An 18,837-nucleotide genomic window follows, 5' to 3' on the forward strand; every position below is an offset into this window, starting at 1 on the left:
TGTTCGAGGGAGGCTGTGATGCCTCAGAAACACTTTAAGTATTCCTAATAGGTTATCTTGAAAGCTTCCATAAGTCTTGAATGAATCAAAGTGCAAATGTTTATAATGCAACACCCACACAGACGAGGAGATACATTTTATGAAGGCAAGAGAGTCAGAAAACAATAAAACATCTTTTATGAAGTTGGTGAGAAACTTATAAACTAGGTGAAGTTTGACAGCATATGAAGTTAATAGAAGTTGTGAACTTGAATTCCTAGGCTGGTTCTCACATCTTGCTCTTTATTACCCTAGATACCAACCCTGTGTTTTTAATAGTTCACTTCATCAGGGTGAGTGTGGTTTTGTCTTCCTAAATGAGTCTTACAGTCAGATTTTCACCTATCCCAAAATCCTCAGTCGTTCACCAAGGAGGTTTCCTTGGGACACAGCCCAAGGACCAGCAACTCCGTTGGTGCCTATTTGGTGTCCCCATCTCTAGTGGACATCATCCTGCTGGAGAGAGAGTGCCTGGAGTCCTCCATGGGGATGGGGATCTGGCTGCAGTTATTCCTCGTTAGGAAATCATGTGATTGCTGATGTCAAATGTTGTAACTAATCACCAGATTACTCCCTTTAAGATGGGAAAGTAATTAAAGATGTTTTTTAAAATAAACTTCCCACCCTTGGATCTGCTGGGATTAATATCTGTGGGGGTGTAAATATTTAGTTTCCAATGACTTCTCTTATTTTCTCCCTCCTTTAAGCAGTGATGATAAGCAATTGAAATGAGACAGCAGTAATGGTTAGACTCTACAACATCCCAAGTATAACTGAAATTAAAGATGACCCAGAAGGGGAGAAGAAATTGGGCTGCTTCTAGTGCGATGCCCAAAGCAAGCTTACAATCTTTCAAAGTTAGTTTTGTCCTGAGGTTGTTGTACCTCCTTCCTGATGGAGCGCCTGACATCAGAAGGGAAAGCTGGTGTGGGCACTGGGAGTTGAATGGATGGTCTTCTCTTGGGCACCGTGCTCCTGGTGTGGTGCTTGGTTGAAACTTCAGCCTGGTGTGAGTGCTGGCTTGTGATGCTCCTGGCTTGCCTCTACCCATAGGGCTCTCCTGACATCTACAGGACTCAGGCTGTTTGCAACGAGGTGTTCTCACGTCTGCATTCCAAACGCTGTTTTGCTTTGCAACTTTTTTCAGTGTTTGCTGCGCCGTTGTAAAGATGGGAAGGCGGGTGAAAGGAAGATGAAATCAGAAGGAAAATACGGAGTTAGGCGCAAAAGTGGTTTTAATCGAGTGCCCTGTGGAGCTGCAGGTTAAAGGGATGCTGTAGCTCATCGTGCACACAGCTCTTAGCAGCTGAAATCCTGGGAGTTGCCCAGGGCTCTGCCTTCAGCCAGTAGGGGGATCAGAATTCACCTTTCTCATAGGTTTGGGTAAAAACTAAGTGAAATGCCAGCTCTGCTGCTGCACCAGCAAGCTGCCCGCAATGCACAGGGTGGGTGTGCATGCACTGCCTGTTGCCCAGGCGAATTCCTCAGCACCTGTGGGGCTTTGGTCTTGCACTGTGCCATGCTCGCAGGATTTCCAGGATGGCATGTGTGCCTCGGGGCTCCCTCTGACAAGGGTTCTTTATTGCAGCTGCAACCTGGGGCTGTTGCTCGGCTGCCTCGGCCTTTCCTTAGCGATTGCGGCTGTCATTAGTAACTTTGGTCTTTTTGTTTCTTTGCCTGTGCTCTGGAAAGCCTTCAGGGGTTTTTTAAGAGGAAAGGGGCTGGGGAGCATGTAGCTTTTTGTGTTATTATTATTATATATTATTATAATTAAAACATATTTTTAGCAGCTGAAACCCAAGCCCGTCTGGGTATTTATACAGCAAGATGTTTTGGATGAGGAATAGGCCAAGACAGTCACGTGGCTGGGGCCAACGTGAAACAAAAGAATCCATTTATTATCCAGGCAGGAAATTTGTTCTTCTGGATGCTGTAGCTGCAGACATAATGATTTCATTTCCTTTGGTTCGCCCAGATTAATGGCTTGCTCTCTTTTGTTTGCGTGCCTGTGTTATTTCTGCAACGCGGTTCCCCCCAGCCTGTGCCTGCACGTGTGAGTGCTGTGCCCCCTATCCTCTGTCTGTCTGGGGGTTTGCAGGGCTCCTTGGGGTGCAGGGTGTGGGACAGGAGCTCACTGGGGCTCCTGGTGCCATGGGACCCATCTGCGTGGTGAGCCCACAGCAGGTCTGCCTCGAGGGCTGAGCTGTTGGGTCGGAAATGGTGGTTCTTCCCAACTGGTGGCAAATGGAGATTTCTGTAGGGAGTGCAGGTGGTGGGAAGAGCTTATATGGTCACCTTATAGAGCGTGTCCTCTCCTTGACCCATGTTTATGGGTGTGCTCTTGGAAGCCTCCAGCTTGGCACACCCAAAGTATCGGAAAGAGTTGCATTTCCGCTCCTCAGGGGCCAGGATGAGGTGTGGGGATACAATCGTGGTTCACTCTGGTGGGGATCTGTGGATCTGTGCCATTGCTGGGTCCTATTGAGCATCTCCTGCCCGTGGGTCCCAGCAGGGAGCTGCTGGTGCTGCTGCAGGCTCCGTCAGAGCCACGGGCTGCTTTTTGACACGGACACTACAAGATTAGCGGCAGCTTTAATTGCTCCCTCTTGCTTTTTGAGTGTTTGCCTTTTGAAAGCAATGTGACAGGCAAACAATGCCTCCGCATTGTTGCCGCTCGAGCAATCTTTATGGGGGTTTGGCACAGAGCTTTTCATTTACTGTTGGAAGTGCAGTTGCAACGCTGCTCTGGATTTATCCAGGGTGACCCAGCGGGTTTTGCACACTAGTGTGCGTGGGGCTGGAGTTGGGTGTTTAGTTGGCAAAGACTCGGGACGCATCCCACTGCCTTTGTGCCCAGCTCTTCCTTCATCTTCCCTTTGGTGTTTGTGCTATCTGCTGTAAAAAGGAGTGGAGAGAAGTAGTTCTGCCATCCTAGAGGAGGTTTCCTCCACGGATAGCCCTGAGGTTTCACAAGGCTGCCGTGGGCACACGTGGGCCTGGGCCTCTGCAGGGTTGCCCAGGTGACAGCATCTATGAGGATGTGACAGCTCCATCATGCAGACGGTGATGAACAGTAATGAGACCCAGAGCACAATGTGCACTTACAGTGATTTATTTCAGCAAGGAAACCACAATCAGGGAGGATGGGTCAGTGTCATCAGCAGGAGAGGTGGTATGGAGATGAGCTTATGGGCAAATTTATCATCAGCTGACACTGCTTTAAAAATGAGCAGAGGCAACATTGCGTAGAACAGAGCCATACCATACCAGTCCCCTTGCCAGGATCTGGTGGGATTTCAGCCCAAGTGGTGGCAGTGTCCCCGTGATGTGGGCAGGGGCTGCTTCCTTCTCCCCTCGCATAGGGAAGCCCTGTGGAGACAGCACCTGCACCTTGCCTTGGGCTGACCCCACTGTAGCATCCTCTCTGTGCCCTGCGGTTGGTGTGGGACAGGCTGCGGGGTCTCCAGGGGACACCAGTCTGGGAGAATTTGGGTTTGGGTTTCCCTGCCCCTCTGGTGCTGACTTAGAAAGCTGTTTGTGGAAGCTCTGTTTTGCAGTCACACTGCTTCCTGCAGAAATGTTTGGGCCGGGAGTGATAGCCATGCGGAGGGAAAGGGGAGTGTCCCAGCAAGGGAAATGGTGGGGGGGGAAAATACCCGTCCTCAGCCCGCTTTGGCCTGGCTCCCGGTGCGCAGATGGCTCTCCTCCTGCCTGCTCTGCTCCAGCCTTTTCTCAGCATGTGCTCGTGCAGGCGGCTGGGCCGGGGGCAGGAGTGTGCACAGCCGGCTGGGAGCCAAGTGCACCTCCTTCAGCCTCCTCCTCTTCCTCCTCATCCTTCTCCTCGGCTCCTCAGGCCAGGAGCACATGCAGCACAATGCCTGGCACTGGCGGCATTGCATGAGCCTTGCTTTTGAAGTCTGTTTCCCTCCTCTTGGAATATATGTGGGTTTGCTTGCAATGTGCTGATGGCTCATTCAGGTTTTCTTTCCATTTATGTTGTGCGTCCCCCCGAGATGAATGCTCCCTCTGCCCCTGTGTTGCTCTTCCAGAGAAGTAGGTGAGTGCTGGCTGTGCCGCGTGTTGGTCATGGAGCTGGCACTTTCCCATAGCTTGCTATCCTGCAAGCCCCCCTAACTGCAGAGGTGTTGGGTGAGCATTTTGCCTTCCACTCAGGCCCTCTGCCCCTCCAAGAGCTGTTAATGTCCCTCCCAGCCCCACAGCACAAGGCAGTGCAACACTGACAATCATCTGGAAATGTTGGCTGATGTGTTGGGTTATTTACCCTGTAGAGCAGCTGTCACACACATGTACCTAGAGGCTGCTCAGAGTGATAGTAACGTGTTTGGGAAAGGATGTGGGATGGCGATGGAATGCAGGCGCTGTTTTGAGCAGATCTGAAAGGTTTGGTGGGAGAAAAAAGGAAAAGCTGCAGAAATGTAGCTTTTAAGTAGGTTCTCTGCCCACCCTGGGTTGTGGTGGGCAGGAGGAAGGAAAAGCAAATACTTGGTGTAGGATTTACCCCCTCTGCTGACCTCGGGCTGGTGTTAATTCAGTGTTGCTGCCAAGAAAGCCGAGGTCCTGGCTGCATCCTTGTTTTGGAGGAATTGGGATGGGCGAAGAGAGGTCGCTTGGTAGCCTGCAGTCAACGACCCATACTTGTTTGCTGTTTGAGCAGCCCACCGTGTTTGTTGCTCCCTCGGAATCCTTTGACTTTTTGAAATAAGATCCGGTAAATAGGGGCAGAATGGGTCTGGTATATTGGTTCAATGAAGCTGATCACAGCTGTGTCCCTGAGCTTGTGGCCATTGGGACTGTCTTCAGAGGCGAGTGCTGTGGCATCCTAGGATGCTGTGCTGGGGGAATCACCCTGCAATCCCATGAGTGTGGACAGCATGTCCTTTTAATTTGTGCTAACATATGTAATGATGGGTGCTGTTGATGTCTGTGGCTGTTCTGTCTTTTCAGCTGTCTGGCTCTGTATTTATAGGATACCACTTCCAAAGGAATCCCAGTTGTTCAGGAGAATGCATCCACCAGACCCATTAGGCTCCCTTGCTTCCCTCCGTGCTGCCTGGAGCTCCAAGTTTGTCGCTTTTGGGGAGCAGAAAATACAGGCTTGTTGGGTCTGGGATCAAAGTGCTGTGATTGCTGTGTGAGGGTTCAGAAAGCACTCCATCAAGGAGTGCAAGGAGAAGATGGAGAGGCTGCAGGCTGTGTATTCCAAGTGCCGCATCCCCGGTGCACCGTGCTTTGCCTGCAGCTACCCACTGCCGTTAATCAGATTGCAGCAGCCCCTGTTGCTGATTTATCGTCTCAAACCAATGAAAAGCAGCGGCTCGATCACTACCCCCTGAGAGCTCTGCAAAGCCTTTGGGCAGAGCAATCAGTGAGGTTGGTGTGGGAGAGCCCCGTGGCAATTGACTCATCCTTGCCTCCTGCAGGATGCTGTGCTCCCACTTGGGCACGAGTGATCTGGGTGCTGGGTACCCATTGCTTTGGGGCTGTGCATGCCCCAGCCAGCTGGTCTGCACCCAGGAACCCCAGTGGTGTGCATGAAGCTGCTGCACCCAGCTCCTGGTGTGGCAAGGGGCTGGTGCCCTCTAGCTCTTGGCTGTGGGCTGTATCCTCTTGAGATGGTGCTCGTGTGCATGGAGAAGGAGCTTGGGCTTAGCTCTGCCTTGGCACGGAGCCCTCCAGAGGCAGGGCCATGCGTGCCCTGGAGCTGTGCTGGAAGCTGGCTTGTTTCTCATGGGACATCTGCTGCAACGCTCCCTCAGAGTTTCAACCTCCACCATCTGTGTGCAGAAAAATTCATCCTGCAAGCCAGCCCTTCCATGTCACTGAGCTGTATCTTGCACTGGGGGGTGCTGCTTCTCCAGGGCGGTCTCAGCCTTTGGGAGCCCGTGCCCATCCTGGGACAGCTGAGTTCCTCTTCCGTGCCTTCTGGAGAAGGAAACAAGCGGCTGCCAAGCTCGACATATGGTGATTTTTGGGGCAGACTGGTAGAGTTCAGTGATGCTTGTTGGCAGCTCAGCCTCGAGAAAGCAAAGATGACAATTTAAATGCATAGTGACATTGTTCTGGAAGATGTCTTCCTGAAAGATAGCCTTGTCATTTTACAGTGTTGAATCGTTCCCCTGATGCTAGTGGTGGAAAAGCTGAGCTCTTGGGATGCCTGCATCTATCCTGGTGCCCAAGGTATTCACCAAAGCGCTGTGTCAGCCTGTGGAGCCTTTTGGGTTGCAAAACGCAGCTGTGATTACCTACAAATACTTCCATGAGGTCTTGTGGTGTGAGCTATATTCTGTTCATCTGCAGCTTGGGTGTGCCTGTGGCTATGTGGTACTGGAAACCTGCTTCATCATCGTGGGAACATCTGAGCTGTGCATGTCTGGATCACACTGAGTTGCCTGTAACATGCTGTTTGGAGGCCTCCCGTGGCCTCTGATGTCTTGTGTGAGCTCAGTGGATTAAAACTTGTTCCCAAATTTCATAAAATAGGTTTATAATTTGGAAAACAAGGTATTGAAAGCGCTATCTTCTTTCTCTTATCTTTGTTATTTGATTTGGTCCCCTTTGTCTTTTTTCACCGTGATGTGTGCCTTTTTTTGTAATTTTCTGCTGCTTCCTTCCCTCTCTCTTATCTCTCCCTCTGCAGTTCTCTCCCTGATTCTCTCTGTTCCTCACTCCCTCTCCCTCCCCTGTGCAATCTATTTGCAGGCAGGTTGTCTCTTTGATTTACTGTATCTCTCCTCGGTGGGATTATGATGAATGGTTTGTATGGCTGTGGCTGAGCTGGCCTGGCACTGCATGTTTGCACGGGGTCAAACACCTTTAGAGCAGGAAGATCACGTGAAGGTACATGGGGAACCTCGATACTGCCAGCCCCACTGCTTCTGCCCCACCGATCCTTGGGCAGAAGGGGGCAATTGGGATGGGTGAGTGGGTGGGTTGTGGAGTTCAAGGTCCAATATGAGCAACCCACCAGATCCCAGCAAAGAGGGGCTCTTTCCTATTCTCATTGAGCTGCCATGGGGCAATTGTAACTTTAAAGAAGGCGAAGAAGATCTTTTCTCAAGGGCAGCCTTGCTACTGAGTGGGAAATGATACTCAGAACGTTTGTATTGACTTGTCACCAAGTCAGTGCCTGCTTGCATTTGCAGCTGCTGGGAGATGCATGTTGGTAAATGGGACTTCTTCCTGGTGGGGAGCCTTTACATTGCCTCTTCAATTCCTGGCTTTTCCAGTCTGTGTTAAGCACTGACAGAGGACTCTCCGTGTCCTGGTACTGTGAGTTGGCTGCGTGTGTGTGTACCCATACATTCCCAAAAATGTAGACAGGTGGTTTTTTGGGGGCACTTCTAGTTGCATCAATCAGTGTATTCCAGTGTGGCACATCCTGATACGGATAGTGTTTGCTCCTTGTAATTAGAGCACTTTATGGGGAGGAGGGCTCGATGCAGCCCATCCCAATGGGACACAGCACCCATATATGTGTAAAACCACTTTCCATCCCCAAGTGTTGCTTTTTGGCCACCGTAAGTCTACAGGTGGTGTCGGCACAGCAGAGGCTCTTCGTGTAGCTGCTGCTCTTGGAAAGGTTCATCACAAAGCTCTGAGGTGTCGGTGTTCCCATTCACAGCAATGGGCAGGGAAGCATCCTGCTGCCTTGTTTTTGTTGTTTAGTGCGTCCTCTGCGATCTGAACTCGGTTTGTTATTCTAGGGATAATCTTTCATAATGAATCTGCGGGAGATTGATGGGGATAGCTCGTTATACACTTCCAGAGCAGTTTCGCTGTAATTCTGTAGCAGCAAAATGCACCATTAAAGGCAGAGAGCCATGGGAATGATGGGACATAATTAGTTGTTGCTGTAATATTTTGATTGAAAGTGTATAGATACTGCAGGCGGCTCTTTCGGAAACTGGGGCTCTTAAGGAATGTGAAGAGAAGCAGTGCTCCTCCAGTGGGAGAGGGCGATCCTGCTCTTCTCCTACCTGCCTCTCTAGCACTGACATAGAGACAGAAGAGTGCTGTGTTGAGATCCAGACGTGTACAGAGCAGCTTGCACATCTGGCTTACTCCTGCTTTGCTATAGCTTGATGGGAAGTGTGAGATACATGGCAATTTCTTGCACCCTTGGAGCACTGTGGCCAGGAGCAGGGCTGCCATGGGCATGGGGAACAATGTGAAATGGCCTGGGCGAACTTCTGGTGTAGGTTTGAGCTTCAGGTCTCTGTGTGTGGGGGACAGAGGGAACTGAATTATAGCAACTCCTATGGCACTTGTAGGACTCCTTTCCCGCTGACATTAAGAAGCTTAATCTGAGCCGTGAGCAGATCAGGACTGGCAGTAGCAGCCATGCTGTGGCCACAGGAAGGCAGAGCTGTGGCATTGTCTCCATCAGCATTAGTTGGTGCCGGTCTTTGCAGTGAAGCTTCTAGATTTATTTTCCTGTTGCTTACTTTTGTAGTGCCACCAGCTTGGGACGGACCATCCCCAGTGCTAGCCTTAGGCTGATTGTGCTGATGCTCTCAGAGGAAAGGGTGCAGAGAGAAAGCTGCTACCTGCTCTGGGAGCAGGACTGCATCCCCGAGCACCCTGAGACTTGCTGCAGGAAGAGGCAGCCCCCAAGCACCGCCACGCTCCACAGCCTACCTGTTCTCACCCCACATTTCTTATTTCCCCCATTGTTTGAGTGATGCTCCTCTGAGCCCACTGTGGATGCCACCTTGGTCCCTGCCCGCTGGGGACACGCTGGTACCACTGCAGATGGACCCGCTCCGCTCCGCGAGGATGTTCCTGCATGCTAATGGCTGGCATCTTTACTTGTTACGAGTGTAATTGTGAGTAGATGTTTGTTTTTGTATTGATAATTAGGGACTGAAACAGATGGCGGAGGCTTAGTTTAAAGTAATGTGTCCATTAAAGAAAATCTACTGTATACAGCGCAAGATTCTTCACTCGGAGAGAGCTCTGCTTTCCACAGCAAAGCTCAGCTTCTCCCTTAACGAGGGCTTTGGCCAGACTTGAAAGATCATGTCCCTGCCCACGGACACCTCTCCAAGCCCTGGTGTTTAGCTTCCTCCCAGGGCACTGCTCGAGACCGGGCAGCCCTGGAGCATCCCATGTGTGTGGGGAGCAGCTCCCTCCTTGGGGAGCAGGCAGTGTTCCAGTGGGCTTAGTGCATCAGATGGGCTGCTGCAGCTGAATGGGGCTACTTCTGCTCTGGCTGGCTCTGATTGAGATGGAGGGGCACCAGCTGGACCCAGAGGTGCCTCCAGCCTCAGCCACGTGGTGGTTGTGTGGTGAGCCTTGGGGTTTTGGTGAGGCCAAGCTTTCCCTGAGCCTCAGTGAACGGTTTGGGGTTGTTCTCATCCTTCCTTCTCCTTGCCCCAGAGAATGGCGTTGTAGAGAACCATAGTGGGAAGATGTGCTATCTGGAAACATGCCTAGATCACTAAGAAAAGACAGGCAAGAGCTTTTTGGTAGGGAGGCAGCTTTTTTTGATGCTGACAGGATGCATCTCTCCTTGGTGTATGTATTTCTTTCAAGTCTCCTGCCTCAGGAGCTGCTGTGTGCCACGTCGTGCTGTTCCTTCCAGCTTTCTTCCCAAAATTCAGAGCCTGTTCGGGGGTTGCAGTGGGAGGAACTGACAGAAGGGCTGGCTTTTTGGGCAGGGACCCTCATGAAGCAAGCATCCTCTGTGTTTGAAGGGCTGTAGCAACGACTAATGAGTGCTTAACGACATGCACGGCCATATTTACAGCAGGGGGAGAAATAATATTTGCATGGTGTGTGGTGGGGACACAAGTGTGTGCAAGTTGCTGGACAGGAAGATGGGATAAGCTGTGACTGAGATGTAGTGTTTGTACCAGCTCAAAGCTAGGGGATGTGCTTGCTGTGGTGCTGGGCTGCAGAGTGAAGGATGGGGCCAATTCTGGGCACGTTTCCTTCCCAGCTTTGCTTTAGACTCAGGAGTTGAGCAAATTAATCTGCATGTCTGCTTGCTGAAAACAAATAAATAAAACCTGGAGGATTTTTCCCATCTGTTTCTATATGTTGTTGCTCTCCCTGTTATTGTTGTTACTCTTTTTTTTTTTTTTTTTCTTCCTTGTACAAGAGCAAGAAAAAAAGCAGGGAAATACCAGCTGTAATACTGTAGTACAGCTTTTCAATATCTCCCACCAAACCCAACACTGAAAGCCTCCCAGCACAGGATCACCACTCCAGCAGCTTTGCTGTCATTCCTATGGCTGAAATCATCCTGCCAAATCACAGCTGCCAAGCTCCCCATGGAACCCACTTCAGTGTGGGTTCGTGTAGGTGGTGATGCCACAAAGCACAGTGTCCTCCTTCGTGTTCTTCCTCTTGTGTTTCCCCAGAAACCCTGATGGACACACGGACGGCGACGGCCGAGCTGGGCTGGACTGCCAACCCTCCGTCAGGGGTAAGTTATCCCACATCCAACCACACCATCCCAGAGCTGATGGGATCCCTGTCCATTCCTCTCTGCTCTGCTGCCCATCCAGCACGCTCCTCCCTATCCTCCTGCTTGCACCTCCCCTCTCCTGTACCACAAGGCTTGTAATTAGGAAACATTAGCAGGCTCAAAACAGCTTTCATACCTGGAACATCATCCATAATTGCACTCAGCAGTGCTCTTCCTGGCTATTAATGTCACTTTTATGAAGTAATGAGGAACAAAACACCCCGAAGCACTTAAAACATCTTTTTTATATAATACGAGTCGTTGAGGGATGGAAGCATAAAATAACCTGACTCACATTCCCCTGACAGAAAAAGTGATAGACAAAGACGGGTGCAGACAGGGAGGGAGCGGTGGGTGGTAGGAATGATGGAGAGGCACTGTGGAGCCTGAGGTACAGCATTTGTTGGCTTGGCAGACTGGTTTCTTTGCTCCCCAAAACCACCAGCTGTGCTGCCAGTGGTCCTGGAGTGCAGTGGTTTTACAGCTTTGCAAGCATCCAGTGTGAAATTTGGACAAACCTGAGTGATGAAGGAGCTCTGCATGCAGTGAAATACCTGCATGCATACAGCAATAGAAGTACAGGTGTGTAATTAAATACCTCACTCTCCATCCTTGTGTTGGTTTAACACAGTGGGTATCCTTAGGCTCACCCCTAGTGAGGAGGTGGGGACCTCTCTCCCTGGTTCTCCTGCTCACCCTGAGCTCAGAGATGCTACAGCCTTAGTTGGGACATCAAGTGTCCCTTGGATGGCAGCAGTAAACTCTGTGTGCTCCTGCTCCTCTGCCTGTCAGGGCTAGATCTGCCCATCCTGCTGGCACCAGAGTGATGCCTGGGGAAGGTGGGGAGGGCTGGCAGAGTTAAAAAGGGAAAAGCCTGTAACATTGTAGGGTTGGCTCGGTTCACCCATCAGTGCTGCTGCTGCCTCACCCCTAGAAATCATGCCGCATATCAGCATGCTGCTTAAAGATTGCCATGTGAATAATGCTGTTATGAGGAGACTGTAAACATGGATTAGCGAAAATGAATGGATTATGAGGTTGTAAATCTGTCTGTAGGACACTAATGCCATCATACACTATTCACAGTTTGCTGCTGTCCCTTAATTGAAATTGTAGCCTAGATTATATTAATACTCTTCTCTAAATCAAACTACGAATCTGTATTCTCTCTCTTTGCTGTGATGTGCTTTGGGCATGTTGGTTTTTCGCCAGGGGAAGCAGTCCCATTGTGCTGGGAGCCTGAGGTCAGATATGCTCATCTGCCCCCACGCTGACTTGGTCCCTGACATAGACACAGCCTCTTGTATTGTTTTCCTTCATTTCTTCAGCTGCCTAGTCTGTCTGTCTTTCCCTTGTTGCATCTTCTCATTAGATGCTACCAGGTGACCTCCAGAGGCCCCTTCCAGTCTTAACCATTCCTTGGTTTTGTGCCCTCCTTTCAGGACAGCCCTGCTACATGCAGGGTGACCTCCACCTCCAGTGCCCCCATCTCCTTCTCATGACCTCTCTTTTCTCCTTTGTGCAGTGGGAAGAAGTGAGTGGCTACGACGAAAACCTGAACACCATCCGTACGTACCAGGTGTGCAACGTCTTCGAGCCAAACCAGAACAACTGGCTCCTCACCACCTTCATCAACCGGCGTGGAGCCCATCGCATCTACACCGAGATGCGCTTCACTGTGCGGGACTGCAGCAGCCTCCCCAACGTTCCTGGCTCCTGCAAGGAGACCTTCAATCTCTATTACTACGAGACAGACTCTGTCATTGCCACCAAGAAGTCGGCCTTCTGGACGGAGGCACCCTACCTCAAAGTGGACACCATTGCTGCTGACGAGAGCTTTTCCCAGGTGGACTTTGGTGGCAGGTTGATGAAGGTGAACACAGAAGTGAGAAGTTTTGGGCCCCTGACCCGCAATGGCTTTTACCTGGCTTTCCAGGACTACGGGGCTTGCATGTCTCTGCTCTCCGTCAGGGTTTTCTTCAAGAAATGCCCAAGCGTGGTGCAGAACTTTGCTATCTTCCCTGAGACCATGACGGGGGCAGAGAGCACCTCTCTGGTGACAGCACGGGGCACCTGCATCCCCAATGCTGAGGAGGTGGACGTGCCCATCAAGCTGTACTGTAACGGGGATGGGGAGTGGATGGTACCCATAGGTCGCTGTACCTGCAAGGCTGGTTATGAGCCAGAAAACAACGTGGCTTGCAAAGGTAAGTCTGGGGTTGCTTTGCAGGGAGCTCTGTGCTTCTTGAGCTTTTCTAATCTGTTGTTTATACCCAAATTAACTGCTATGGGTGATGTCAATGATGCATGGCTCCGGAAAGTCTTGTCACAAAGCAGTTTTATTTTAGGGGGCTGAGGTGGTGTGCAGGGTGTCACATTGAAGGCTGTCGGGCTGCTTTCTAGGTGATGTGGGTTTTACTCTGGTGCCCCTGATCTGCGGTCACCGGTGTCCTTTTAGGGAAGCGTGAATTTTCTTCTCCTTCCAAAGTCTGAATCTGTCCTGATTGCCTTTGGCTCGTGGCTGTGATCTTTCTGCTGGGAGCGCAGCTTTGGAACAAAGCCTGCTATGTATCCCACAGCAAAAATGGTAGGAGTAGAGCGGAAACCCACAGCCCCAGGATGCTTGCAGTGTGCCAAGTTCAACCTGCAGCCTCTGTGCTCTCCAGCCAGTAGCAGTGCTAGCAGAACTCAGTGCAAGTCTCTGCTGTGGCTTGCAGCACGATGAGGACACAGGCACCGACTCACTGCTGCAGTGATTTGCTGCCTTCAAAGGGCGATGCTCGCTGGCGGAGCCGCTTTCATCTCCTCGTTATTTCCCGAGCAAAGCTGCAGGAGCCAGGCAGCTGTCCCCAGCCTGAGTGCTACTCTGCTGCTCTGCTTCTGGGTAGTAATTGGCTTTTTTCTGCTGTTTTTCTGGGTTCTCCCAGCCACGCTGCCGATGTGCAGCTGCCAGGTTATAAATATGGAAACGGCGCTTGCTGTTTGTCATCTCCTTTTGCAGTTCTGGTGAATATTTCCCAAATAATGTCGGAGGATTTTTTCTATTAGCATTACACGCTGCCCTTGCCATTTCTCTTAAAATGTGGTTCTATGCCTTGCTTGGAAGCAGGGGAGCAGAGGGTTTTTGTGTGAGAAGCCGATTCCATTTCAGTAGTGCTTTCTGAATGGCTTCTGGAAGAGTTGAGAGCAGGAGGGGTTGGGAAGTAGGAGTTTAAAGGCAATTTCAGAGAGGATTTAAAAGCCACAGGGTCATAGGGCTGGTTTGGTAAGGGAAGGGCTTGGAGCCTGACTCCGGAATGCTGGTGGCAGAGTGTTTGGCAGGCTTGGCTGGGATGCTTTTAGGATGGCCACCATGGCCTTTTTGTACGGGTGTGCTTATGGGTAAATGAAGATTTAAAAAAGTGCTTTCTTGTCACGTGAAGGATTCTGAAAACTGGGAAACAACCATGAGTCTGCACACTTGTGCAATGCTTTTGCATCCTGGGCTCCTAGAAGAGAGCCAGGGTATTGCAGCAGGGGATGAGGGATGTCCACATCCCAGAGCATCTGTGCAGCACCCAGCTGGGTGTGCAGTACCCACTGTGAGGCTTGTGAAGAACAGGAACTGAAGGAGAAACCTCTGCATTCCAAGAGCTGATGGCCTTGGTGTGAGGGCATGCATGGAACTAAGGTTCCTTTGGGTGGAAGCTTAGGATACTAGCAGGTCTAGGGGTGTAGAAATGTCTGGTGTGGGTTGGCCAGCAGCATCCTGAAGCACACCATTGCATTCTGTGGATGCTGCTTGGGCAGGTGGCTTAGCAGTCCCACCACTTGTGACTGTGGCCATCCTATTGATGGTGCTGTGAGTGCTGCCAGGCACTGATGTGATGCTGTGTCTGCAGCAGGACTTGGTAACACTCCTGTCCCCAGTCACTGCTGCAGGAGGAGTGGCCGAAGCTGGGATGGTGAGTGAGACCTGCAGGTCTGAACGCGCTGTGGTATGCTGGTGAGGAACAGCAAACCCATAGATCAGCCAGCCCTCCCTAGAAGCCCAGTAAAACCAGCCCTAAGAGCTGCCAGTTGGCTGCGTTCTGGTAATAATCTTACCTTGAGTTGACCTTGGGTGGCAACCCTGCCCATAGCAGGGGATTGGAACTGGATGATCTTTAACATCCCTTCAAACCTGAAGCATTATACAGTTCTGTGATTCCCAGTGGCTTCTGTGCATCTTTTGGCCAGCAAGCTCCTCCTTGACTCCATGTCCATCAGAGACCACAAGGGAAGATCTGAGCACACTGCTGCCCTACTCAACTGTCGGTGGGCAGGAACTGGCACATAACAACAGCTTGGAGTGATCATTCAATGGGTCTCTTGTTGGGTTTGGGTGGTGGAGTGGTGCTGGTTAGGGATGGGAGCCCTCCCTTTGCTCTGGAGATCTATGTCCTTCAACATGACTGCTCGTTGCTGGGCCAGGTTTGGGATTGTGCCTCGTGTTGGGTGAACATCTCCTGCGTGCAGCTCCCAGGAGGCTGCTGACATCTGCTTGAAGCTTTCGTCAACCTGAGCAGCCAAGATGAGCTGCTTAATGAGCCCAGGGGAATTGTCGCAGAAAAATCTACGGTATTTTAAGGCTGAGAAAATGGGCTTAATTCCTCAGAGAGGAAAGGGGGGAAGGGGGAAAAAAAAGGGTTGAATTGTTGAGTTCTCTCGCCCCGATCTCATCCCTCCTGGCATGGGAGTGCTGTGTGGGGCTTCGGAGTGGAGCAGTTTGGTGCCACCAGGGATTCATTAATGCTGGTTGCTTACTGCCAACCCCAAGTGCAGACAGCACAATCTTGGAGCGTTGTGTTTTGGGGTCAGAGGGCCTGGCTGTCCCACTGAGGTGGGTTTTCTAGCTGGATGGTGCTGCTCTGTGCCCAGAGCCCAGGCAGTGCCTTTCCCTGGGCACCTCACTCCTGGCTTCTCTCAGCCTTTGGTTGATGCAGAACAGTGGCTGCTGCTGCACCCCAAATGAATAATGCATCAAACATGCTAGCCTCAGCACCATTTGGTGGATATTGAACCATCCATCTCGCTTGGCCCTGCTGCATGGCTTAGGACACAATGCATCACTGCACCACGAGGAGGTGGGAGGGAATGTGGGATCAGGGGGGTGCCTGAGAGCGTGGGCATGAGCATACAAGGTACAATTCGTGTTTATTCCCAAAAGGGAATCAGCAAAACCTTTCTTTGCTGGTGTTTCATCCTGGATCCTAAGGATGGTGACTGGCTGGGAAGCATTGTTGGTTGGGAACAGGGCGGTGCTGCCTTGGTTTGGGGGGAGTAAAGGAAACGGGCTGAAAAGGAAGCAGCTTTGTGCCAAATTTTGCATTTCTAAAAGCAGAGCAAAGAGCTGAGAGTGCAGATCTGTTGCATCTCTCTTTTTTCTTTAATTTTACTCCCACTGCTTTGTCTCCACTGCTCCCACCCCTGGCCGTGCTGGTGTCCCAGCATTGTGGCAGTGGCAGAGGGGACCTGTATTTGTCCCATGGATGGGTGGCCATAGGGCAGAGCTCTGCCCAAAAGCCCTTTGCTCCCTTCAGATCCCTGCCCACTGCTGGGTGGGACAGGCACAGGTGCTGCCAGCTGGGAAGGGATGTCCCTCAAGCGTTGGGAGAGAGAGGTGAGGGAAATAATAATAATTTAAAAAAAGCTAATTTTCCCAAAGTTATGCCTTAATGAAGACATCCATTCACAGCTGTGCTAATTTCATAAAGAAACATCCAAGAAAACCGTGTTAATTTCTACCCCCTCCCCAGTGAGCATGATGGAGGTGTTAATTAGGTGTTATTAGCCCAAAGGCTCACCAGGTGTTCCCTGTCCTGTGTGGATGCCCCTTAGAGCTGGCAGGGCTGAGCCATGGTGGCTCAGGGCAGCCTGATTGCTCTGTGCTATGCAGGTGGGCTTTTCCTCTTCTCCAACACAACAACTTATACATTCCCCCCATTTTCACAATGAAGACTTTGGAGTGTTATATCGATTTTCAACTTAAAAGAGGCAGAAAAAAGCTCACATTGATTTTTTTTTTTATTCTTTTTTTTCTTTTCTTTTTTTTTTTTTTTCCTCCCAAGAATCTTTTCAAGAGCCTATTTACAAACGGGGAATAGCCCTGCCTCCCAAGCTGGCTTTGTCACACGGTGTCACACGTAGGCTGAGCAGCAGCGTGGCCCTGCGGGAGCTGGGATTGTTCTCAGGACAATGGCCGGGCAGTGAGGAAGAGTGGGGTCCAGCCCGTGTCCGGCCCTGCATTGTTCCCTGCTGACGTTTGCCAGCAGCCAGCACCTGGCCCAATTGGTGACTCATTCCCAGGAGCTTGGAAGCCTTTCTGTGACTTTTTAACCTTTTATAAAATGGTTTTCTTCTGGCTTCTCGGAGGATGCGCAATGGGGTGATGCTGTTGGTCCCTCTGGCACCAGGAGGAGGATAACAACGTGCTCTCAGCAGCTCAGCCCAGCAGTACTAATGAGCAGTTTTCCAGCCAGTTTGGTGCTTTTGCTTTTTCCCCGTTCCTTCATTTCCCGTTTCTATCTGGCAGTGGAGCCAAAGTGCCACAGGAAAGCACTATTCAGGGTTGCTTTGGCAGCCTTGCTGTTAGGGAGGCTGCCTGCTGCGGGGTCGGGACCTCTGTGCCTGTGGGGTGGATGGAAGGAGCTGAATCTGTCCTAACTGGTCTGTATGTCCTGGTGATGTGAATGTGGCCACGTGGCTTGAGCCTTCTGCTGTCCTCATCCCGGTGTGCCTCATCCATCACAGCATCAGCACTAACGAGGAACCACTCCACTTGTAATTAATAAGCACTTGATGTTGTCTAGATTAAGGGCTACTGCGTGGTGTGAGCTGGATGGAGGAGGCAGGAGGCTCTTAATGAGCTCCCGGCAGGAGGGAAACGTTTCCTACCTGCATATGGGACTGCTTGGGGCTCCGGCATCACCAGGGTCATGCCACCACCGCAGGGTGCTCCTGGCTCCTGAAACTCCTCCTAAAGGCTTTGCTGGGTGTGCTGGCTCAGCCAGAGCAGGGAATTAGGAGGGAGAAAAAGCTGAGAAGTTCGCCAGGGCTTGGTTGCAACGTTAAATATTGGCATTTCTTTTGGGTGTGGAGCAGGTTTCTGCATCCCAATCTGCTTCTTGTTTCTACAACATCTTTTTCCCATTGGAGTTTTTCCCTTTGGGACTGGCTTTGGCTACCTGCATCAATGCAAAGCACTCAGCTCCCATCCTGGAGTGTGTGCTTGGGAATCAGTGTGAATTGGGATGGTTTAAGGCAAATTGAGTCCTTGCATGGGTTCCTTCCATGGCTGAGGACCAGAATGACAACAAGCACAAGAATGCTTTTATAGCATCTTTCACCTTTCTTTCTTCCAGAGTTTTCAGAAAGGTGGAAAATCACCCCAACTACTCTTCCTGCAGCCTCTGTGGGCAATAAGCATGCATTGCAAAGAGGGGAAGCCGTGCCCCGGGGATGGCTTCAGAGCCCTGGAAAGGTCAAAATACAGCATCTGCACAAGTAGCTGGGCCAGCCCCAGAAGGAGCATACTCAGCCTTGGGAGGCTGGGGCAGGCAGCAGGCTCAGCTAAGGGGGTTCAAGCAATCCTGCTGTAATTACAGGAGAGCAGTGCTAATTGGTAATAGTGATAATTATGGGGCACGTGTTTGCAGATTACAGGAATTTGCAGAGAAGTGCAGTGATAAAAGAAACCTGAGGATGCCTGCTTGCAGAGCGGACTTTGTTCCCATGTTGTGACAAGTGACACTTGGCTACCTTGTAATTAAAAACAAAGCCCTTACACCGACCCACCAGCATGCTTATAACAGGGGCATGCTTGTATGAAAGCCGTCCTCCCATCCACCTCCCTCACTCTGAGTTCAGGAGGACAGTCTCTGATCTTTCCCAGCACACTTCTGCTGTCCCGAGGCAAAGGATGCATGTCTGAGTACTGCTGTGTACAGAGGCAGCGTGGGGAGAGAGATGTGCCAGCCCTCTGTGTTGGCATTCTGGGGGTCACCTTCAGCATCCTGAAGGTCACCTTCATGCCCTGTTTCCCTTGGTGGCCCCATGTGTAATGAGCAAGGGGTACGTGCTTCCATAGGAGGCCATGCATGGGATGCTGGGGACAGGGTGACCTCCTCTGATGGGGAGAAGGAAGGGTGGTATGGGACAGCAGTGTGTCCCTCTGGGGTGCTTTGTCCTCTCATCAAGCACCACTGATGTGCCTTGGGTGGGGGTGGAGGAGGGGTGAAGGTCCCCGGAATAATCAAATTGTAAAATATTGCTTTCATTTATTCTTT

General features: G+C 51.0%; 1 protein-coding gene across 1 annotated transcript; it reads left to right on the forward strand.

Moving 5' to 3' along the window:
* Positions 1 to 1,792: 1,792 nt before the first annotated feature.
* LOC104912647 (ephrin type-B receptor 1-like) lies at positions 1,793 to 12,902 on the forward strand. Its single transcript, XM_031555136.1, has 2 exons — positions 1,793 to 10,489; positions 12,057 to 12,902. The coding sequence occupies exons 1-2, from the start codon at positions 10,433 to 10,435 to the stop codon at positions 12,885 to 12,887; spliced, it is 888 nt and encodes a 295-aa protein (XP_031410996.1). The 5' UTR covers positions 1,793 to 10,432; the 3' UTR covers positions 12,888 to 12,902.
* Positions 12,903 to 18,837: the final 5,935 nt, after the last annotated feature.

This window comes from Meleagris gallopavo, chromosome 11 (genome assembly GCF_000146605.3).
Source record: "Meleagris gallopavo isolate NT-WF06-2002-E0010 breed Aviagen turkey brand Nicholas breeding stock chromosome 11, Turkey_5.1, whole genome shotgun sequence".
NCBI classification, from domain to species: domain Eukaryota; kingdom Metazoa; phylum Chordata; class Aves; order Galliformes; family Phasianidae; genus Meleagris; species Meleagris gallopavo.

Coding starts and splice junctions, on each gene's coding strand:
- LOC104912647 (XM_031555136.1), top strand. CDS start 10,433: ATGGACACACGGACGGCGACGGCCGAGCTGGGCTGGACTGCCAACCCT. Junction 10,490..12,056: donor CTGCCAACCCTCCGTCAGGG/GTAAGTTATCCC, acceptor TCCTTTGTGCAG/TGGGAAGAAGTGAGTGGCTA.